The sequence below is a fragment of the Plecotus auritus genome (assembly GCF_963455305.1).
Source record: "Plecotus auritus genome assembly, chromosome: 1".
In the NCBI taxonomy this organism is placed as follows: domain Eukaryota; kingdom Metazoa; phylum Chordata; class Mammalia; order Chiroptera; family Vespertilionidae; genus Plecotus; species Plecotus auritus.
In genome coordinates this window covers 112,375,917-112,400,005 of record NC_137770.1, presented here as the reverse complement: position 1 = coordinate 112,400,005, position 24,089 = coordinate 112,375,917, and the positions used below count along the sequence as shown (strand labels likewise).

Here is a 24,089-nt window from a genome sequence, read left to right as displayed (position 1 = left end):
AGTGGCACAGGGGTGGGGGGAGGGGATCACTTAAAATGACACGGGAGGATCAGAGGGGGCAATCAAAATGACACAGGAGGATCAGAGGGGACAATCAAAATGATACAGGAGGATCAGAGGGGGCAATCAAAATGACACAGGAGGATCAAAAGGGGTTACTAAAATGGTAATCCCCCCTCTGATTCTCCTGTGCCATTTTGATTCCCCCCTCTGATCCCCCCTGTGTCATTTTGAGTGATCCCCCTCCCCCCACCTTGATACCCCAATTCCTTTTTTTTTAACCCTAGAAATGAGCGCAAAAAGAAAAAGCTACTCCGTGGAGTACAAGAAAGGAATCGTGGAAGACTCTTGGGGCCAAAATCTTACTGCTTTCTGCAAAGAGAAGATGTTGAGTATCCGATTGGTCCGAAAATGGCGAGCAGAGTATGGTAACCTCATTGAACAAGTGGACAAGGGAAATGCTAAAAAGCGCAAGTGTGGATCGGGTCGGCAACCATTATTTTCCGAGCTGGAAGACCTGATCTGTGAATGGGTTGTTGACAGGAGAGCAAAGGCTTTGGTTGTGAGTAGGGCTCAGATTCAAGAATTTGCCCTTACAATGGCACCACAGTTTGACATAGCCCCCGAAGACTTCAAAGCATCACAACACTGGCTGGATAATTTCCTTCAGCGAAGTGAACTGTCTTTAAGAAGATCTACAACATTGTTTAGGTTGGAAGATACTCGAGTTATTAAGCGAGCACGTGCATTCAAGTCCTTTACTGATGACGCTGACTTCTCTAAATACAATCTTTCCAACATGATTGCTACGGATGAAACTACAGTGTTTATGGGCCAATCATCTCAAACAACAATTGAACAGCGGGGTGCCTCCTTAGCGTACATTCCCTCCACTGCTTACGAAAGTGCACGTGTTTCCTGTATTTTGGCAATTCGTCTGGATGGCACTAAAATCCCACCTTTAATCATTTCTAAGGGCAAGAAGGAAAAGATTGAACGTGTTTTGGGCGTTTTTATTCTTGAAACTGAAAAAGCCTGGGACACACAAGCAGTTAATAAGGAAGTGGGTCGATTTAATGCTGCCGCTTGTTATGCGAGGGAGCCAAAGAGGTCTGCTAGTCTGGGATGCAGCCAGCACTCACCGCGCTAAAGACATGAAGACATTTCTTCACAAAAGAAAAATAGATCAGATAATGATTCCCGCAGGAATGACGGCCTATCTCCAGACTCTTGATATTGCAATAAACAAGCCATTCAAAGACAATTTGCGCATGGAAATTAATGACTACATTGAAAATAGAATGGAGAGAAATCAGCGTGGAAACTTTGTGAAACCTAAACTGCAAGAAGTTGTGACTTGGGTGAAGAATTCATGGGAGAAAATCACTGACAGTTGCATTGCAAATGCACTGCGAGCAGGCTACCTTGACAAGAAGTACTCATTTAAAGACAGTGCTATTGCTAAACATGAGAGATTTGGTCCACTGATTCTGAAAGAAATGGAGTCACAAGAAATTCACCAGGAAATTCAGGAACTGGATTGTTATGATGATGTTCCAGAAGATGATGACATGATTGTCATTGAATAAACGAGTAAATTCTTGATACTGTAGGATTCACAGTTTGTCTGGTTTGTGTTGACAACTACCGTACTACCGTACCGTATACAGGTAATAAATTTCCTTTATTTTCATTTAGCAATAAATGTGTACCGTATTCTTCTTCAGGGAAAAATAAGACATCCCCTGAAAATAAGACCTAGCGTGTCTTTGGGGGCAAAAATTAATATAAGACACTGCCTTATTTTCGGGGAAACACGGTATAAATAATAATCTTAAATGTAAATGGATTGAATTATTCAATCAAAATACATGAGGTAGTTAAATAGATAAGACAACATGATCCATATACTAGTATATGCTATCTACAAGAGACCTACCTCAAAACAAAAGATTCACATAGACTGCAAGTGAAGAAATGGTAAAAAAAATATTCCATGGAAATGAAAAAAAAGTTGGGGTAGCAATACTTAATTCTGAAAAAAAAAAAAAAAAAGACTTCAAAACAAAGGCCATAACATCAGCCAAAGGACACTACATCAGCCAAAGAAAAACACTACATAATACTAAAGAGATCAATTCAACAAGAATATATAACACTGATAAACATACTATGAGCACGCAATATAGGAGCAATATAGGAGCTATATTGGGTGCACTTTACTCTTGGTGCACTTTAAGAAAGACATCAACAGCAATACAGTCATAATAGGATACTTTAACACCCCACTAACATTACTGGATATATCTTCCAGACTAAAAATCAACAAGAATAAAGCAACCAGAAATGATAGACTGGATCAGATGGATTTAATTGATATTTATAGAACATTTCATCCCAACGCAGCATAATACATACATTCATCCCAAGTACACATGGAACATTCTCAAAGATAGACCACGTTAGGATTCAATATAAGTCTTAACAAATGCAAGAAGACTGAAATCATATCAAGCATATTCTGGGAACACAACAGCACAAAACTAGAAATGAACTACAATAAAAAAAAAAAAAAACCTGAAAAAATTTCAAACACATGGAGGCTAAATAGCATGTTATTAAACCACAAATGGGTTGCCAAGGAAATCAATTTAAAAAATCAAGAATTACCTGGAAACAAATGAAAATGAACACACAACACAAAATCTATGGGAAACAACAAAAGCAAACCTCAAAGGGAAGTTCGTATCACTACCGGCCTATCTCAAGAAACAAGAAAAATCTCTAATAAACTAACCATACAACTAACAGAATTAGAAAGAGAACAACAAGAAAAGCCCAGAGTAAGTAGAAGGGAAGAAAATAAAAATCAGAGCAGAAAATATAGAGACTGAAAAAATTTTTTCAAAAGATCAAAGAACTGCTTCTTTAAAAAGATAAGTAAGATTGGTGAGCCTTTAGCGAGACCCATTAAGAAACAAAGAAAAAGGACACAAATAAATAAAATCAGAAATGAAAAAGGCAAAATAACAACTAACATCACAGAAATACAAAAAATTGCAAGAAAATAATATAAATAACTATATGCCAACAAATTGGAAACCTGGGTGAAAAGAACCAATTCCTAGAAATATATACTTTTCCAAAACTAAAGTAGGAAAAATCAGAAAGCCTGAATAGACCAATAAAAACTAATGAAATTCAATCAGTAATCAAAAAACTCCCAAAAAACGAAAGTCCTGGACAAGATGGCTTCATAGGCAAATTTTACCAAATATTCAAAGAAGAACTAACACTTTCCTCAAACTATTCCAAAAAAACTCAAGAGGAGGAAAGACTTTCTGACTCTTTATGAGGTCAGCACTATCCTAATTCCAAAAGCAGATGAAGACACTACAAGGAAAGAAACTCTACACCAAAATCCCTGATGAACATACACAGTAAATTGCTCAACAAAATAATAGCAAATCGGATCCAACAATATATTAAAAAGAGCATACACAATGAGCAAGTGGGATTTATTCCTGGGATGCAAGGTTGGTACAATATTCACAAATCAAAAATGTGATATATCACAGAAGCAAAATGAAGGATAAAAATCACATGATCATATCAGCAGATTCAGAAAAAGCATTAGAAAAAATCCAGCACCCATCTATAATAATAAAAGGGTAATATGCTAATTAGACTGGATGCCCTTCCTTCCAGACAAAACCGCAGCAGGCCGGGGCCGAGACAGAGGCGGCAGAGGCCTCCTACCATGGCCATGCAGTGTTTGAGGGCTGGGACCAAGGCCCATGCACGAATTTCATGCATCGGGCCTGTAGTTTATGATAAAAACTCAGCAATGTGGAAATAGAGGGATAATATTTCAACATAATAAAGGTCACATATGAAAACATCATACTCAATAGGCAAAAAATAAAAGTGTTTCCATTAAGCTCAGAACAAGACAGGGATGTCTGCTTTCACCACTCTTTTTTTTTTTAACATATTTTATTGATATTTTACAGAAAGGAAGGGAGAGGGATAGAGAGCTAGAAACATCGATGAGAGAGAAACATCAATCAGCTGCCTCCTGCACACCTCCCACTGGGGATGTGCCCGCAACCAAGGTACATGCCCTTGACCGGAATCGAACCCGGGACCCTTCAGTCCGCAGGCCGACGCTCTATCCACTGAGCCAAACCGGCTTCGGCATTCACCACTCTTTTTCAACACATTACTGGAAGTCCCAGCCATAGTGATAAGATAAAAAGAAGAAAAAAAAGGCATCCAAATTGGAAAGGAAGAAGTAAAACTGTCATTATTTACATATGACATGATGCTGTACACAGAAAACTGTAAAAACTCCACCAAAACACTAATAGATCTAATAAATGAATTTGGCAAAGTAGCAGGATACAAAATTAATATACAGAAATCAGTAGCATGTTTATGCACCAGTAATAAACCCTCAGAAAGAGAAATTAAGAAAACAATCCCATTTATTATTGCAACAAAACAAAAATTTAATAAAAGATGTAAAATTTATTTATTTATTTTTTTAACTTTTTTTTTTAAAATATACTTTATTGATATTTTACAGAGAGGAAGGGAGAGGGATAGAGAGCTAGAAACATCGATGAGAGAGAAACATCGATCAGCTGCCTCCTGCACACCTCCCACTGGAGATGTGCCCACAACCAAGGTACATGCCCTTGACCGGAATCGAACCCGGGACCCTTCAGTCCGCAGGCCGACGCTCTTTCCACTGAGCCAAACCGGTTTGGGCAAGATGTAAAATTTATATGGAACTCCAAAAGATCCCGGATAGACTTAGCAATCTTGAGAAAAAAGAACAAAGTTGGAGGTATCACAATACCTGACATCAAACTATACCAGTGGTCGCCAACCAGTGGTCCGCGGACCACTAGTGGTCCGTGAAGTCTGAAAGGTTGGCGACCGCTGAACTATATATACTACAAGGCCATTGTAACCATAGCAGCCTGGTACTGGCATAAGAACAGGAAGATGGGTCAATGGAAGAGAACAGAGTGCCCTGAAATTAACCCATGTCTTTATCATCAATTAATTTTTGACAATGTAGGCAAGAGCATACAATGGAGTAAAGACAGTCTCTTCAATAAATGGTGTTGGGAAAATTGGACAGGTACATGCAAAAAACAAAACTAGACCACCATATGCAGGTATTAACTCAAAATGGATAAAAGATTTAATTGTAAGTCATGAAGCCATAAAAATCCTACAAGAAAGCACAGGCAGTAAAATCTCAGACATCTCTTGTAGCAACATTTTTGCTGATATATCTCCTAGGGTAAGAGAATCAACGGGAAAAAATAAACAATGGGAACTACATCAAACTAAAAAGCTTCTGCAGAGCAAAAGAAACCATCAACAAAATGAGAAGGGAACCCACTGTATGGGAGAACATATTCACCAGTGATACATCTGGTAAGGGGTTATTTTCCAAAATATATAAAGAACTTATACAACTCAACACCAGGAAAACATAGAATCCAAATAATAAATGGGCAAAGGCAATGGGTGGTTTTGCTCGGTGGTTAGAAGGGTGGTGGGTTCGACTTCTAGTTAAGGACACATACCTGGGTTACAGGTTCGATCCCCCAAGTTATTTATAATAGCCAAGTTCTGGAAACAGTTCAAGTGCTCATCAATAGATGATTTGATTAAAAAAAAAATGTGTACATTTATACAATGTAATACTATGAGGCTGTAAAAAAGAAGAAACCCTTACCTCTGTGACAGCGTGGATATACTTGGAGAGTATTATGGGAAGTGAAAAAAGCCAATCAAAGAAAGACAAATACCATACGATCTCACTTATATGTAGAATCTAATGAACAAAATAGAACCAGAGCATGGACACATGAAACAGACTGACAGACCTCAGAGAGGAGTGTGGTGGTGAGGAGACTGGAAGAGATTAGCCAAAGAAGAGATATGCATATATGCATAACAGCCCATCATGAACACATATAATAATGTGGTGAAGACTGGGGGGTATGGAGGTTATGTCTGGGTGGAGTTAGTAAAGGAGGGGGAAATGGGGAACCTTTGTAAGAGTATCAACCATTTTTTTTTTTTTTTTTAAGAAAAGGAGAAGTTCTCAGGACAAATTTCCCAAATAGTCAATTCTCTAGCAATCAATTAATTTACCAAAGAATTAAACCACTAAAGTTATCAAATTTACCTATTTTAAAACGTAAAGCAATTATATGGACTTATTTTCAGCAAATTGGCCTGTTTGATAATAGGAAGCCAAAGGAGAAGGACTAGCCAATGGCAGCAAGTGCCGTGAGCATTCAAGAGCTAAAGGAGGCAAAAGGTCTTTTAGGCAACCTTAGAACAACATATCCTGCACAGAATAGTGACTGAAAAGAAGTCACCTGTGGAATACTGAATGGAAAGAGAAAAAGTAGAGATGGTATGCTGTCACTAAGCAGAACAGTAGAGAGGAACACTTTAGGAAGGTGTTGGTTATTGTTCATTTTATTGTGTTTAACCTGTAAGACTCAAATCGTTTTACATGTTGAATGGAAAGTTCCAGCATTTAAAGAACAATTGAAGCAATGAATAGAAGGGTGAGAAGAATTGATCCCTTATGCTCCAGAAAAAAAAGGAGTGAAATGAGACCTCCTTTTAGAGCAATCCTTCTGTTAGGTCAGATAATTGTTGAATTTCCTTTTACCATGATGATCAAGGCATGTGTTACCAACTTAGAGGCTCTAATGCAATTTCATGTAAATCTAATCAGAACAATTTCAGAATGATGTGGGTTTGCACCCTGAATTCACTGGAAGAACCAAACCCAAAAGTATGTCAATCCTGTAGCTGGTTTTCACAGCACTAATATTAAGTGTAAAAAAATGTTAATTCTCGTTTTTCATCGTCCCAAGCCCTCATCCCCACTGTCACTTTCCTTCTCTTGCCATATCCTACCCTTCTTTCAATGGCTTTCCACTTTACCAGGCCAAGAAAACAAAGTTTTGTTTTTATCCCCCGCAATACATTCAAAGCTTCACAAGTATTTAAAGTGTACAATGGCCCTGACCGGTTTGGCTCAGTGGATAGAGCGTCAGCCTGCGGACTGAAGGGTCCCAGGTTCGATTCCGGTCAAGGGCATGTACCTTGGTTGCGGGCACATCCCCAGTGGGAGGTGTGCAGGAGGCAGCTGATCGATGTTTCTCTCTCATCGATGTTTCTAACTCTCTATCCCTCACCCTTCCTCTCTGTAAAAAATCAATAAAATATATATATATATTTTTAAAAAGTGTACAATGATTTATTCTTTCTCTTAAAAACATTGATTTTTTTAAAAAAATAATATACCTAGTTGTCTCAAATCAAGTCAGTGGTCTGCTTAACTAAAGATCACCAATATTATATCAGCATTATATCAAAATTATTACCTAATCATTATTGAGGAGTTATCAATTCCTATAATGAACTTACTGTCTTAAATATGTTAAATTATTTTCTAGTCAATTGAGGACCTTCTCTAAATTAAAGCTTAGCAATTTGCCAAGTCAGGGATAGAATCACACAGGACTCTATCTATAATAATAAAAGCGTAATATGCTAATTAGACCAGACATCACGGACAAAGCCGGGGCTTCGAGGGCTTGGCTGCAAGGGCCGAGGCAAGCTGCCACGGCTGTGAGGGCCAAGCCCCTTGCACAAATTTCGTGCACAGGGCCTCTAGTTGTAATATAACATCTGGTCACAATATCATCATGTAACACCTTTCTCCTGCTACTCTTTTCTATAGGAATCCAAATTAGAAGATTTATGTTCACTGTATAAGTTTTATCTCTCCTTTGTAGCTAAGGGCCAGGGAAAAGTGAGATAAGCTGGTACTGGAAAGAGAAGAAAAAAATAATTCAGGAGAAATTCCACACACACCTGGGATAAAACATATTTTGCTTTCTTTTACATACCATCTAATAAACCAATGCTTCTGATCTTTAGAGAATTTATGCAGATATCAATTCTTAAAGAAAAATTTCTGACTTTCAGGATAGAAAACTACTGACACAGAATGTTCACAGCTGATTGGCAACATTGCTTCAAATAGAAAATTCTAAAAATATAACTTAAGACAAAAGAAAGAAACCCCAAGAGAACTACCATCAAACAATATATTTGGGGAGGGTCATTTCAAAGGATTCTAGTGGGAAATGAAAACTTACACTACTTATTAACATGGGCCTTGCTTTTTTTGAAAGGAAAAAAAAACATAAATTAGCGACCTACCGTCTGTCTGAGATTTACTGAGAAATATTGTGCTGGCTCGAGGATGGTCTGAAGGATTGAATTCCATGTTCAAATCTTTAAAGAAAGAAAAAGAAAATACATGAATATCCATCTGATAACTAAGTAGAGTCAAGATTAATTTTTTCAACCTTATATTGCTAATATGGTCAAGGATTCTGGAAAAAATCCTACAGTTATTGTGTTTATAGATTCTTCTAGATTCAATTGAGAACACTTTTGTTTAGAAATTAAGACAAAGTCATACATCAAAATTAGGCACTTGGCTGGAGATCCATTAGCCTAAAACTCCATTGTCTTTTTTAAAGTATGCTCTGTACCTGAGCTACTATAAAATAACAAGACATTATAACATGCAGTTAAAGAGTTTGTGCTATAACTAACTCATCAAAATTCTACAGTTAAGTGAGTAATATTTCCTTGCTAAAGGTGATTAAAAAAAAATAAAACCCAGCCAGCTTTAAGACACATTAGCACCCACACACTCTCCTTCATTAATAGTGTTAATTTCTGAAAAAAGCAAAACATCCTTTAGAGCAAAGACTATAAACTGACCTTTTTGTGGGCATAATCTGGGACATGGACATGTTTTGTTTGATCCCTACAAATTTTTTTTAATTTAAGTAAACATATATAATTTTTACATTTTCAAACATACTACAAAGAAAAAAATCCGTATTTCCAGTTTCTTTTGAGAAATCAGATCATTTGGCAGCACCAGGCCCCCACCCCAATGGTCATAATCTGCAGGAATGCAGCAGCTGCCAGCCCCTGCAGGTAGATCCTAAGGTTCCAGTCCCTAGTGGTTGCCCCTCTCACTTCCCTGACACTCATCAGGTGTTGCTCCTTACTTTCGGACATTCCTACCCCTATGGGCATTTGGTTTTATAATCACTGCCTTAGAACAATTTCCAAGGGCATGTATAGACTTGTAAATTATATAACAATTTAGAATTCCATAATAGAAGAATTTTTCCAGTAAAAAAAAAAAAAGAGAGAAAGAGATTCCATAAGGAAAGACTGAGTAAGAAAAACAAAAGAATTAAGTTAGGGGAGGAAAGAAAGACCGAAATCATTAAAAAGTCAGAATGATCTTAAAATCAGCTTCCAGCAACAGAATGAAAACTATTTTGAGTTCAACAACTTATAAAGAAATACCTAAGGAAAGAAAAGACAAGGACAATCATATATACACCAGAGGCAACACCTAGACTTATCCTCAACATGCCTTTGCAGTGAGGCAATTTTTCCTACATCAGCCAATGACTCACTGTACTATAGCTCCTGGCCTCTTATTGGGTGCTTCATTAAAGAAACACCTATTGAATCTTATGCTATTTCAATTATCTGGTGCTTCTAGGACAACTATTAAAACTGCATATAGTATACTATAGTCTCACAGCTAAAGGCATTGGGGTTTTTTTGTTTTGGTTTGTTTTTTTGTTTTTTGTTAATCTTTACCCAAAGGATATTTTTCCATTGATCTTTTAGAGTGAGTGGAAGAGAGAAGAAAGACATAGAGAAACATCGATGTGAGAGAAACACATTGACTGGTTGCCTCCTGCATGCGCCCCGACCAGGGCCAGAGCCAGGGAGGAGCCTGCATCTTTCTCAACCTTTCTAATGCCGTGACCCTTTAATACAGTTCCTCATGTTGTGGTGACCCCCAACCATAAAATTATTTTCGTTGCTACTTCATAACTGTAATTTTGCTACTGTTATGAATCGTAATGTAAATATCTGTGTTTTCCAATGGTTCAAATGTTCAACAGTATTTGACAAATAAGCTGAATAATGAGAAAAGAATGATCAACTGAAGTAGCTCTTCTCAACAACTTAAGGAAAGGAAAAAGAAAAACTGGCAAGGATCAACCATTAACTCAAATATACACTAATTCAAAAAGAAAGAATCTCTTGGATCATTAATATTGAATACCAGGCAAATAACCAGGTTTTTTAAGTATAGACAATATTGATCAAATCTGCAATTGTACACAACTAAAAAGTATGACACCCTGAAAACCAGTAAAGAGACATTTGAGTCCCCTATCACTACTTAATTCAATAGTCAATAAGTTTTTATTGTGAATCAACTCATGCAGGTATTCTGCACAGGAAATGCAACAGTATATGGCCCTGTGACCATCCATTGTTTCAAGTCTGGGTTGGAGTGTGAAGCAGACAAGTCAGTTGGCACAAACAAATGCTATGGGAGAACCAAGGAGAGAGCTAAGACTTGCTATAAGAACAGGTTAGTTAGCCAAGCTAAAGGGGAGGCAAGGAAAGGTATTTAGGCCAGCAGTCACCAACCGGTGGTCCGCAGACCACTGGTGGTCCATGAGGTCCAAAAGGTTGGCAACCGCTGGTTTAAGGAAACCTTTGGAACAGCAGATGCCAACTGGTGGTCCCTGGATCACTGATGGTCCGTGAGGTCCAAAAGGTTGGTGACTGCTGATTTAGGCAGAAGAACTAGTATAACAAAGACAGAAAGTTGAGAGAAAGAGATCGAACCCGGCCTTTAAGACACACAGTAGAATATATAAGAGAGGAAGTGGTGAGAAAAACTTCAGGGAAGGGTGGGGATTTTTATCTCAAGGGGACCAGGGAATTATTAAAGGAGTGGAGTGACATGATCAAACACACTTAAGAAAAACCATCATGGCTGCATGTGGGGGGGAATGAACCAAAGGAGGACAAGTCTGGAGTACAGGTTATCAAGGAGGAAACTGTGGCCATAATCCATGCGGGAGGGAAGGTAGCTGAGAGAAGTAGATGGACATGAAGATATTATACTAAGGGATGAAATTATACTAGGCAAAGCACAAAGACAAGAGGCAGACAAGGATGACATCTGGTGGTTGGCAATGGGGCTATGCACAGAGATTAAGTACAGAGGAGGGAGGGAGCAGGGATGACCCACGGAGGCAGATACGCTGCTGGGTTTAACTTACCTCCTGTTAATTCAGTTACACCCCATACATTTACAGCTGTGCCAATGCCTTAAACTGCTTCTCAACCCTTTCTCTCTAGTACAAACAGGATAGCCTGTTACCACCTAGCACAGTGGAGGCTTCCAGCCAGGGCAGCAGTGCCTGCCTGCAGCTTTTCTGGAACTTCCAATGACAGTGTGTCACTCATGACCTCTCATGATTTATTTTCTTTGTTGATGATCAGAGAAGAGGCAGCCCATAACATGAATTTATATCCCAAATGAGGCTTACAACTGCTTATTTTCTAGCAAATAACAAAAAATTTTCAGCCCTAGCTGGTTTGGCTCAATGGATAGAGCCTGTCGACTGAAGAGTCCCAGGTTCGATTCCAGTCAAGGGCACATGCCTTGGTTTGTGGGCTTGATCCCCAGTGGGGGGGCATTCAGGAGGCAGCCGATCAATGATTCTCTCTCATCATTGGTGTTTCTATCTCTCTCTTCTCCCTTCCTCTCTCTGAAATCAATAAAAATATATTTTAAAAATTTTTTTTCAGCTCTGGAAGTTTTCCTTATCATTTGTTTATATTCATAAATCCCAAAGGAGCTTTTGATATTTTTTGCCTTTTCTCTCCAAGTTAAGGAAGTGCTGCCAAATTTAATCATTTTAGTTATTTAAAATTCTGCTCCATATGTACAGTACTTTCCAAGGTCTTGATAGATGATGTCATTTGTTTCAAATTGTAATCTCATAGCTCCACTGATTCCCCCCTTCCTTTCTAATCTTGGTGCTGCCAGGGTTTGATTATTCATTGCCCTCCACCAGCTTATGCCTCTTTAGAATCCTATCACTAAAAAGTCCCTGGTTCTTTCTTCTGTAAGATTCAATAATGCAAAACCCTAGCTTGAATTCCTCTAATGAAGGGAGTCACTTAGAAGCCATGAAGACAAGGAACCTGCCTCTGTGAAAAGATGGACAAACCTTCGCTTTCAACGTGCAGAAATCCCAGTTTACCATCAGAATTACCTTATTTTGTATCAATTTCCCCAAATGTCCCTGATAAGTAATAATGTAGCTGATATACAAAAGAACACTGAGGAATGCCTTCTCCATAGGAAGCAGCAGGAAAAGGCAAATGGGGAGGGGGTACCTGGTAACAGGGCCCTCCTGACAGGAGCACACAAAGGACCTACACACAGCTGGTCTCTGACTTGCAGGATGCTGGTGTGGGAAATGGCTGGTGCTTCTAATCCCTGTGGTGGGTGGCTTTTCAATCCATCACCAACCGAATTACTTTGAAAGGGACAGGTATAAGTGTGCCATGTGCAGTATGTGGTTAACTGCTTCCTCTTAGGTTCAGAATGACCCTCATCCTGGTTCTGGGCGTCAGAGTCTCCAGTTTTTCAAGGGTTCTTGGAAGGCCCCTTTCTTACCATCCTCTCAGGCCACAATGGCAAAGCAACAATAAAGGGCTGAGGGCAGGATGAGAAGAAGCTACTAGTAAATGGAGGAGATCTTAAGGAGTGAAAATGTGGGAGAAAAGTAGTGAACAAAACTATCCAGTCACAAGACGGGGATCCTATGTTGCTGGTAAAGCAGCTCTAATGCCACTCCAGAAGAGGCATGCAAAAAAAGCTCCACTTAATGTGACTGCTGGAAAAAAAGCATTGTTTCTTTGGATCTAAACGTGCTATATGTTGTTATTTTAGTGAAAAATGTTTTATTACTTTATAATAATATTCATATTTAATCATAAAAATTCCTATTCAATCTACCTCTGCAAGTTTGTGGCTGAGAAATAAAGATTTGATTTTCTAGAGTTAGGAAAAAACTCCAGTACCCAGTTACTTGGGGTATGGTCACCATTCAAACAAATGCTTTGTGTTTGGGGAGTATTGTGAAACAACTTACATCTAAGTAAGGTAAAGAGTGAGGGGACTGGGGTGTAATGTGGATAAAAACATAAAAACACCAAGGAAATACAGTTCACAGAAAGATTTACTTATGCATTTTAGAAGCAGGCTAGATTGAATAGCAGCAGGGACAAGGGAAGTTACTAACACTGAGATAGCCCAATAACAAATCAGACATTATTTCCACTTTCAAGCGCACACACACACACACACACACACACACACACACACACACAAAAAAAATCACTGAAAGCACATACCTGCCACAAAGAATATGCAACATAAGAAAGGGCAACAAGAGATCTTCACATCAAATTCTCACCAGGTGGTCCTCTCCAAAATGCTGCAGAATCAACCTAAAGAAAGTGCTTCTTCACTGTCACCATCATCAAAAACTCAAGTACAGGATGTGAAAGGTCTTTCCTCCTGTTTCTATAACCAGGAAAGCAGTAGCCAGGCCCCTGGTAGGCCTGGGAACTATCCAGGTCCTAAGTCAGGATTTCAGGTTGGTTCAGTCTACAATCAGCACCATCCACCCATGCTACTATCTCCTACTCTTCACATTCCTTCCTTGCTTACCATAACTGGATGTTGGAGCCCAACCTCCACATACAAGTTCTTCTAATAACAAATACTGTATCTTGTTCATCTTAATACACCTTAGAGTGCTTAGCAAAGAGCTTTCTCTATCATGTATGCTCAATAAATGACTAAATAACAAATAAGACAAGTGAAACTGATCTGGTGAAATTGAGCAAATAACTGAATTTAAGGAGTATTATGGTACTGTACCATGTCTTATTATTATGATTCCATATTCAAATGACACTTTAAAAAACTTTATGTAATAAAGCAGAAAAACAACAAATGTATTTCAAAAACATTTCATACTGATCATTTCCCTGAGCTTCTGCTAAAGGTATTCTCCCTTTCCTCTTCCATTTGCTCAAATCATGTTTATAACAACAGCTTGATACTTACTGAGTATATGCTATCTACCAAGCACTGATTGTACCAGGCATTTCACCTACATGAAGTCCAATTCCCCACAATAACCTTGAAAGTTGTTATGATTATCCTCATTGTAAATATGTTTTTTTAAATGAGGACTGGAGAAATTAAAGAACATTCCCAAACTCACACAGCTACAAATGGTGGGCAGAAAAAGGCATTCTCCCACTGCACAATGCAATGTCACCCAGGAAACACCTCTGGCATGAGAAGATTCTATGTTAATGTCACCTACAGCTCCATAAGCAGGCAACAGAACACCTAAAGCTTTGGGGGCATAAGAATTTACATAGCTTTTGTTTCTTCATTCCAGACTGGCAGTTGTTTTAAGCTCCAACAATATATGAACCTCAACCAGTAATCCCTCTTATTTTTCCTTAATTTCTTTTATCCTTTAGGAACTGGGAGATGAGTTAACTAACTACACTTATTAAACTTGGTGTAACGTACCCCCACCCCCTGCCTCCACACACACAGTATGCAGTACAATGTGAACCCATGAAGGTGGTCAACCAATATATGTCTGGTTAATAATGGGTATACTGAGATCTGCCAATTCCTCGGACTCCAGGCAAGTTATGATAGGAGCAGGCTCTCAAGGGCTAAGCTGGGGTAGGAGCTAGAGACTGCACAGCACTATCCTTCCAGACCCTCTCTCAAAAAAACAGACTCTTCAACCATATTACTTCCTAAAACCCCTAGAGACCGTGGCCCTGCCTCGTTGCAGTGCCTAGGAGGTTCTGTAGCCTCTGCTCACAGCACTGGCCCAGGAGCCTCTTCTCAGCTCTGCCTCACAGTGAGCCTGCAACTCTCTGCATTTAATTGAGGAATCTCATTTGAGCAAATTTCATCTAATTTTACACTCTTCTAAACAAAAACTTTAACAATAAATTAGAATAAAACTTCTTTAATAAAATGTGATGGATCAAACAGAATTTGTTCTCTTCTATGTGGCTCAGCCTCAAGGTCATGAGATGACTGACTAAGCAGTTTCTATTTCTCACTTTGACTTTGCTGTCTCTTCTCCCCACCCATGTGGGGTCATCACTCTCACCTCTCCATTTTCTGTTTTTACTCACTAAGGGCTGAGAGAAGAAACCATTTCCCCTGTTTAGAACTGGATGCAAAGAAGGAACATGAGGGTAGGAAGGAGCCAAGGGCAGTGGTTCCCCTCCACCAGAGTGCTGATTCCCTGAAGGTAGAAATCCCTAATGAACAAGGTCACAGCCAGGCTGGGGAGCACTGGTTTAGAATTTCAGAGCACAGATTTTAGGATAGGTTCTGGTTACACTCCCCACATGTCCTGCCTTCTAGACAGTGGAGGCTACACACAAGAGACAATGAGTAAGATGACAGCACTTTGCTTTGTTGTTTGCTTTCACTCCCTACTATAATGTTCACTGTGCAATCTCTCCATCCAGAACACTTAACAAATATCTGCTGAATAAGGGAGGAATGAATGAGTAATATACCTAATTAAAATTTCTCTTCAATAATTAATAACATCCACAATCCAAAACCTTTAATAAACTCTGTATGAGCTGGAACAACTGAATTCAGGAAAGAAAATTACAAAGAACTGTGATAGCAAAAGACACCTGAGATTCTCTTCAATCTTAAAAGAGGGAGGAAGGGCCATTTTATCACAGTAACCAGTAATTAAGTATACAGCCAATGCTGGGACCTATCCCCCAAAGCTCACTGCAGCCAGCAAGGAGCAGTTTACAGAAACTAACTCCCTAGCATTATACAAAACACCACTCTTTTCCTTGTAGGGAGTAAGGTTATGCTTTCAATCTTTTTAAAACAAAAAACATATATATCATGTCCTACTCTGTATCTACCCCTTCAAAAAAAGGAAAAAGAGAAACAAAAAAAAATTTTGTAAAAATAACAGGCAGAAAAAATTTCAGAGAAAATCCAACTCATATTTTTGCACTTATGATTTCCGTATAAGAAAGCTAAAAAGTCTAAAATTGGATTAAAGTAAAACAAATGTGCAGGATCCAATATAAAGATAATTTATGATCCAATTACTACTAACTTCTAGCAAGGCACATCATCCATCAAAACTTGCCTCCCACCCCCAAGAAAGAACAGGTAGGGAGTCTATGCAACAGAGACCTGTGTAGAAAATGACCAGGAGATTCCAGAAACCAAGAGACAAGAAAAGGAACACTGATTATACACCAGACTGAAATAAGGCAGTCAACACCAGGTTTCAGTGACAGGCAACATCCAAAACACATGCACAAAGCTCTAAAAACTGAAATCATAGATATATAATCAGAAATTATCTGAAAGCACACAAAGAAACTAAATAAACCAAATTTAAAAATGAAATAAGATTATAAGACGATATCACATCAAAGATGGAAAAACAGTACATATAACTCAGAACAAATACAGTGGGAAAAATATGTGAGAAACCTAGTCAAGGCAGCTACAGTAGAAAATAAGTACACTATGGTACACAACCCAAGGTTTTCAAATGGAAAAGGATAAAGCCATATGATCTGACTCATTATGTGGAATATAAAACAAATATATGAACAAAAAATACTAACTCATAGATACAGACAACAGGATGGTGGATACCAGAAGGGAATAGGGTGGGGGCAGGGAGTTGGGTCAGAGGGAACTCTGGTAACAGAAGAAGGCTAGGCTTCAGGTACTGAGCACACACAAAGTATAAAGATGTTGTATTATATATAAAGTTGTACACTTGAAATTTATATGTTATTAACCAATGTTACTCCAATACATTTATTTTTTTGGAAGTTTTTTTTAATAAATCTTTATTGTTCAGATTATTACAATTGTTCCTCTTTTTTCCCCCATAGCTCTCCTCCACCCGATTCCCACCCCACCCTCTGCCCTTACCGCCCCCACTGTCCTCATCCATAGGTGTACGATTTTTGTCCAGTCTCTTCCTGCACGCCCCCATACCCCTTTCCCCTGGGAATTGTCAGTCCACTCCCTTTCTATGCCCCTGATTCTATTATATTCACCAGTTTATTCTGTTCAGCAGATTTTTTATTCACCTGATTTTTAGATTCACTTGTTGATAGATATCTATTTGTTGTTCATAATTTTTATCTTTACCTTTTTCTTCTTCCTTCTCTTCTTAAAGAATACCTTTCAGCATTTCATATAATACTGATTTGGTGGTGATGAACTCCTTTAGCTTTTTCTTATCTGTGAAGCTCTTTATCTCACCTGCAATTCTGAATGATAGCTTTGCTGGGTAGAGTATTCTTGGTTGTAGGTTCTTGCTATTCATCACTTTGAATATTTCTTGCCACTCCCATCTGGCCTGCATAGTTTCTGTTGAGAAATCAGCTGACAATCGTATGGGTAACTAACTGTTTTTCTCTTGCTGCTTTTAATATTCTTTGTCTTTTGCTCTTGGCATTTTAATTATGATGTGTCTTAGTGTGGTCCTCTTTGGATTCCTTTTGTTTGGGGTTCTCTGCACTTCCTGGACTTGTAAGTCTATTTCTTTCACCAGGTGGGGGAAGTTTTTGGTCATTATTTCTTCAAATAGGTTTTCAGTATCTTGTTCTCTCTCTTCTTCTGGCACCCCTATAATTCTGATGTTAGTATGCTTGAAGTTGCCCCAGAAGCTCCTTACACTATCTTCATATTTTGGGATTCTCTTTTCTTTTTTCTTTTCCGGTTGGGTGTTTTTTGCTTCTTTGTATTTCAAATCTTTGACTTGATTCTTGCGATCCTCTAGTCCGCTGTTGGATCTCTGTATATTATTTTTTATTTCAGTCAATGATGCTTAATTTCTAGTTGGTCGTTTTTCATATCCTCGAGGGTCTCGCTAAATATATCAGCCTTTTCTAGAAATTTCTTGAAGAACCTTATAACCGTGGTTTTCAACTCTATAACCAGTCGTTTGCTTTCCTCCATTTCTTTCATTTGTGACCTGTTTCTTTGTCTCCGCATTCTGGATGCTTCCCTGAGTTGATAGAGTGGCTTTGTGTACTAGGTGTCCTATAGGACCCAGTGGCTCAGCCTCCCCAGTTACCTGAGGTGGACACTCTTGGTGCACCCCTTTGTGGGCTGTGTGCACAGTCTTGTTGTAGTTAAGCCTTGATTGTTGTTGGTATCACTAGGAGGAATTGACCTCCAGGCCAATTGGCTGTGAGGATCATCTGTGTCTACGCTGGGAGAACTTCTGTGCTGGAGACACCCTTATGGGAGAAGACTTGCAAGAGCCTCTGTGCTCAGCTTGAATGGGGCAGAGTCTCAGGGCGGAGCAGACAGCAATGGCTTCCTGTCAGCCCTGCCCTAAGAGGCCCCTGGATCTCAGTGTCCTGTGATAATCACTGCAAGCACCTCTGAGAGAAAGCCGCCCTCGAGTTTTGCCCACTGCCAGACAGTCCAGTTTCTCCCCAAAAGAGTCTGGGTCCCCAGGGTCTCGCCCAGAACTGGAGTTCAGAGCAGCTTTTGTCTCCCTCCTGATTGAGAAAGCCAGCCACGTACGCAGTTGCCAGCCCTCTCCGCGCACGCGCCTCCATACCTCTGCCTTCTGCAGCTCCTCTGAGTCTCAGTGTGCTTTTCTCTTTCCTTCTAGTTATAGAATTTCCACTCAGCCAGCCTTCCTGTGTTTCTGGATGATGTCCGTTTTGTCTTTTAGTTGTAGTTTTGAAATTGTTGTGCGAGGCAGCAGTTTAGGTGTTTACCTATGCCGCCATCTTGGTTTCTCCCTCCAAAACATTTAATGTTTTTAAAAAAATAACTGGCTCACTACTTGAATCAGACAGCATAATACTAACAGATGACAGAGAAAGCCGAAAAACTAAACCTCTTTCTACAGCCATTTATATCCCACAGAATCTGAAGATTACGTTTTTGGCCCATATATGTCATTCTAGAGCAGTGATTCTCAACCTTTCTAATGCCGGCGACCCTTTAATACAGTTCCTCATGTTGTGGTGACCCCCAACCATAAAATTATTTTCGTTGCTACTTCGTAACTGTAATTTTGCTACTGTTATGAATCGTAATATAAATATCTGTGTTTTCCAATGGTCTTAGGCAACCCTGCTAGCGGTTCTCAACCTGTGAGATGGAACCCACAGGTTGAGAACTGCTGCTGTAGAGCCTAATACCATTGGAAAACACAGATATTTACATTACGATTCATAACAGTAGCAAAATTACAGTTATGAAGTAGCAACGAAAATAATTTTATGGTTGGGGGTCACCACAACATGAAGAACTGTATTAAAGGGTCGCGGCATTAGAAAGGTTGAGAACCACTGTTCTAGAGCATTTCTGGAAGTCAGATTCAGAGTAATGTCTGCAAATCAGATAATCATCTATTAGCATTTTACTCACTTTCAGACCTAATACAGAACTTTTTTTTAAAAGAAAGTTAAATCTAGAATTTACCTCCTACTTCAATATATAACTACAACTTGCCTTTCAAACATTCTGACAAATACAAAGAAGGGAATACAGTGGCCAATATGTAACTGATGATAAAAACCTAAGATGCAGCAACTACTAACACAGCTGTTCTGATTTTATTAATTTTTTTAAATATATTTTATTGATTTTTTACAGAGAGGAAGGGACAGGGATAGAGAGTTAGAAACATCGATGAGAGAGAAACATCAATTCAGCTGCCTCCTGCAAACTCCCTACTGGGTATGTGCCCGCAACCAAGGTACATGCCCTTGACCGGGATCAAACCTGGGATCCTTTAGTCTGCAGGCCGATGCTCTATCCACTGAGCCAAACCGGTTAGGGCATGATTTTAATTAAGCCTTTTCAGAGGGATGGATAATAGGCAGCCAGATGCACAAGATTTGCATTCAGAAAATCGACTCTAGAAGATCCAAATGAATGTGCTTCAGAATCCTGCCATCAAAGATGATCTGCTGAAAAGTGGCACAGAAGTGGAAGCTCACAGACATGCTCCCAGGACCAAACTGGAATTACAACTAAAACACAGAAGAGCCACCCTGAAAATGAACTGAGGACTAGCTGGAGATAACCCTGATAACCAAGGACAGAAAGTGGAGACCACATAGAGACTGGTAGGAAGGGTGGAGATGAGAAAGGGCTGGCCAGGTTCCCACAGACAGCAGCTGAAGTTCCAGAGAGAAATCTCAGCTGTGGGGAGTTTCCACTGAGAACTCTGTGATCTAATTCTCAAGCTGGCCACCCCAGGAGAGAGCACCAGAACTGAGAAAGGTGCCCACATAATATCTGGTAATGGAAAGCAGCAGGACAATTGTCTGCCAGAGATGGCTAGAAATGCAGGCACCCTCTTAAAGGGCCAACGAACAAAATTCTGTGTTCAGCCCCTCAACTGGTGCTCCAGCAGAGGGAGGGCAGAGTGGACTGAAGCTATATAAACATAAGCCAGGGTGGGGGATCCCGGGATAGAACCCCGAAGACAGACACCCCAGTGTCCTATGCTAAGTCATTTCCTTATGCTGTGTAGGTCATCTTTCTCAGGCAAACCTGTGCTATCCTGCCATTTTTGCCTGGGGGGTGGGGAGACAGCTGACCCACCCTATGGGAAGATCCCTTGCCCTACCATGTGGAGTTTTTGAGGCCCATTAAGAGCTGAGAATAACAATTACCTCCAGTCAGAAGCAATTGTCCCAGCCTGTTGGAAAAACTCTCACCCCAACTGTGGATGATTGCTTGAGGACACTCCAGACTGAATTTAATCAGTCTGCAGACAAAGGCGGTTCTCTAGAGGCTTTGAGTCTTTGCCTGATATAATTAGTCAGAAACAGCAGTTTAGGTCCCTGCCATAGACACCATCCCAGACTGCTCAGCAAGGCAAAAGCCAGCAAGCTGACATCCACAGGATTAGCTCCATGTGGGAATGAAGTACAGCCCAGAACAGGGTCAATCAAGATCTGAGACTCAAGGCAGACCCAGCCTCTGGGCTAAGGAGTCCCTGACCACTGGACAGCTGCCAGGAATACATTGGGGTTGAACCTCACTGGCAGTAAGTCAGAGGGGAGATCCCTCCCACAAATGAGACATCAAAAATCAAGACCCAATTACAACAGGAGAACCCAAACAACCACACAAGGGCATTCCTAGAGCATCCAGCTCAGGTGAACAAAGAGGCTACACCACTGGACATCTCAAGACACCTTCCACATAAGGCCATCCCACGAATATTTTGAGGCACAGAAGTTGTATCTAATACATAGAAGCAGATATAGAAATACAGCTACCAGGTGTACAAGTTAATAATGTAGATTTTGTAATCAAAGAAAACACGATAATTTCAAGAGAAACATCAAAAGTGCTTTATTCAAGGTAATGTCCATCGCTAGCTACACATTTCCCCCATCTTACATCTCAGGTAATGTGTGAATACCATCCTTGTTTTGAGGCAAATCATTCAGAGATCCAATTTTCCACTTCTTCATATGTTTTGAAGTGCTGCTCAGAAAGTACATGTGCCATCGACTGGAACAAGTGGTAATCTGAAGGAGCAAGGTCTGAAGAATACAGCGGGTGGGTTAATAATTCCCAGGCAAGATCTTTTAATGTGTCTTTAACTGGTATTGAAGAGTATGATGGTGCGTCATCAAGAAGCAAAATTACTTTGCTGTGTCTTCTGGAACATTCTGGTCGTTTCACAATCAAAACGTGGTTCAAATTGATTATTTGTTGTCAGTAGCAATCAGTATTAACGGTTTCAGCTGGTTTTAGACGCACATAATACACCACACCTTCCTGATCCCACCAAATGCAGAGCATTGTCTTCTTTCCGAATCGATTTGGCCTTGCAGTCGATGGATCAACCCATGATTTTGTGCATTTGGTATTCTCAAAATAAATCCACTTTTCATCGCCAGTCACAATTCGATGCAAAAAAGACTTACTTTCATGCCACTGAAGCAACATTTTACTGATGACTTTTTGGTTTTCTATTTGTCTTTCATTCAGTTGATGTGGCACCCATTTTCCTTCCTTTAAAATGTTTCCCATTGCTTGTAAACGATCGGAAATGGTTTGCTGAGCAATGTTTAATCTTTCTGCAAGTTGTTTTTGTGTTTGACATGCATCTTCAACAATAATGCTTGTAATTGTTGGTCTTCAAACTTTTTCGGTTGACCTGGACGTTCTCTGTCTTTCACATCGAAATCATCACTTTTAAAGTGTTTAAACCAGCGTTCACAAGTATCTTGAGATGGAGCATGTTCACCATAAGCTTCCCAAAGTATTCAGCAGCACTTTTCTTCAAAATAATGAATTAAAACTTCCCACAAATGCTCTTTTTTTGGCATGAAATTAGACATTTTTAAGTTTAAAAATATCTATGCTGTTAACACCTTCAGAAAATTTGACATATGAAGTTTTGAAGCTTGTTGCCAATACAACAAAATAGCATACATATCAAATCACATATATATCAACATATGTGTAACTCCAGCTATTGAAAAAAATCTGCATTATTAACTGATACATCTAGTAAAATGGCAAGACAAAGAAACAATCACCAAATGAGTGAAAAGAAGGAATCTGTAGAAAAAAAACTAAATGAGATGGAGGCAAGCAACCTATTAGGAAGCAATGGTTATAAAGATATTTAAGGAACTTAGTGCAAATTACAGCAGCATGAGAAGGGAAATAGAGGCCATTAACAAGAACCAGACAGAAATGAAGAATGACATATCTGCATGAAGAACACAATGAAAGGAATTAAAAGTAGGTTGGATGAAGCAAAAGACCAAATCAGTGATTTGGAAGACAACGTAGAAATAAATAACCAATTAGAGCAGCAAATAGAAATAAGAATTAAAAAGCAGGAAGATAGCTTAAGGGAGCTCTGGGACAACAGGAAACATAACACATCCACAATACAGGAATATTAGAAGGGGCAAAGGATGAGCAAGGAAGAAAGCAACTGTTTAAAGAAATAGTGACAGAAAACTTCCCCAACATAGTGAAGGAAAATGCCACACAAGAGGCTCAGAGACCCAATCAAGATGACCCCAAAAAGACACACACCTAGACCCATCATAATTAAAATGGCAAATGTTAAAGAGAAAGAAAAAAATCTTAAAGGCAGCAAGAGAGAGAGAGAAAATTACATACAAATGAGTTCCCAAATGTTAACTGACTTCTCAAGGGAAACACTTCAAGCCAGAAGGGAGTGACATGAAGTACTTGAGGTAATGAAAAGCAAGGGCCGAAATCCAAGACTACTCCAGCGAGGCTATTATTAAAACTTAAGGGAAATAAAAAGCTTTGCAGACAAAAAGAGGTAAAAGGAGTACATAACCACCAAACCAGCAATGTACATCAAAATAAAAAGCTTTGCACCACAAAAGAAACCACCATCAAATTGAAAAGAGAACCCACTTAATGGGAGAACATATTTGCCAATGATACATCTGATAATGGATTAATATCCAAAATATATAAAGTACTCATACAACTCAGCAAAAAATGATAAACAATCCAATTTAAAAATGGGCAGAAGACCTGAATAGACATTTATCCAAAGAGAGCATACAAATGGCGAATAGAGAAGATAAACAATCCAATTTAAAAATGGGCAGAAGACCTGGAATAGACATTTATCCAAAGAGATCATACAAATGATCAGTCACTATCATCAGAGAAATGCATATTAAAACCACAATGAGATATCACCTCATACCTGTCAGAATGAGCATTAAAAAAATCAACAAACAACAAGTGCTGGTGAGGATGTAGAGAAAAGGGAACACTAGGTTCACTGCTGATGGGAATGCAGATTGGTGCAGCCACTATCAAAAACAGTATGGAGTTTTTCCAAAAAAGTAAAAATGGATCTTCTGTTTGACCCAGCAATCCCACTTCTGGGAATATATCCTAAAATCCCGCCCCCCAAAAAATACAGAATATATGCACCCCAATGTTCATAGCAGCATTATTTACAATAGCTAAGATTTGGGAACAG

General features: G+C 39.3%; 1 protein-coding gene across 2 annotated transcripts in view; it reads right to left on the bottom strand.

Annotated features, from left to right (window-relative positions):
* CCNY (cyclin Y) overlaps nucleotides 1-24,089 on the bottom strand; it is a gene marked incomplete at its 5' end in the record, with an annotated part of 221,320 nt that overhangs the window by 122,617 nt on the left and 74,614 nt on the right. Inside the window, one exon of one of the 2 annotated variants that reach the window (XM_080645034.1) lies at nucleotides 8,278-8,352. The exons of the other annotated variant lie outside the window; for it this stretch is intronic. Coding sequence (XP_080501160.1) covers nucleotides 8,278-8,352 — 75 coding nt within the window. The remainder of the gene's footprint in view (nucleotides 1-8,277; nucleotides 8,353-24,089) is intronic. 2 annotated transcript variants of the gene reach the window in all.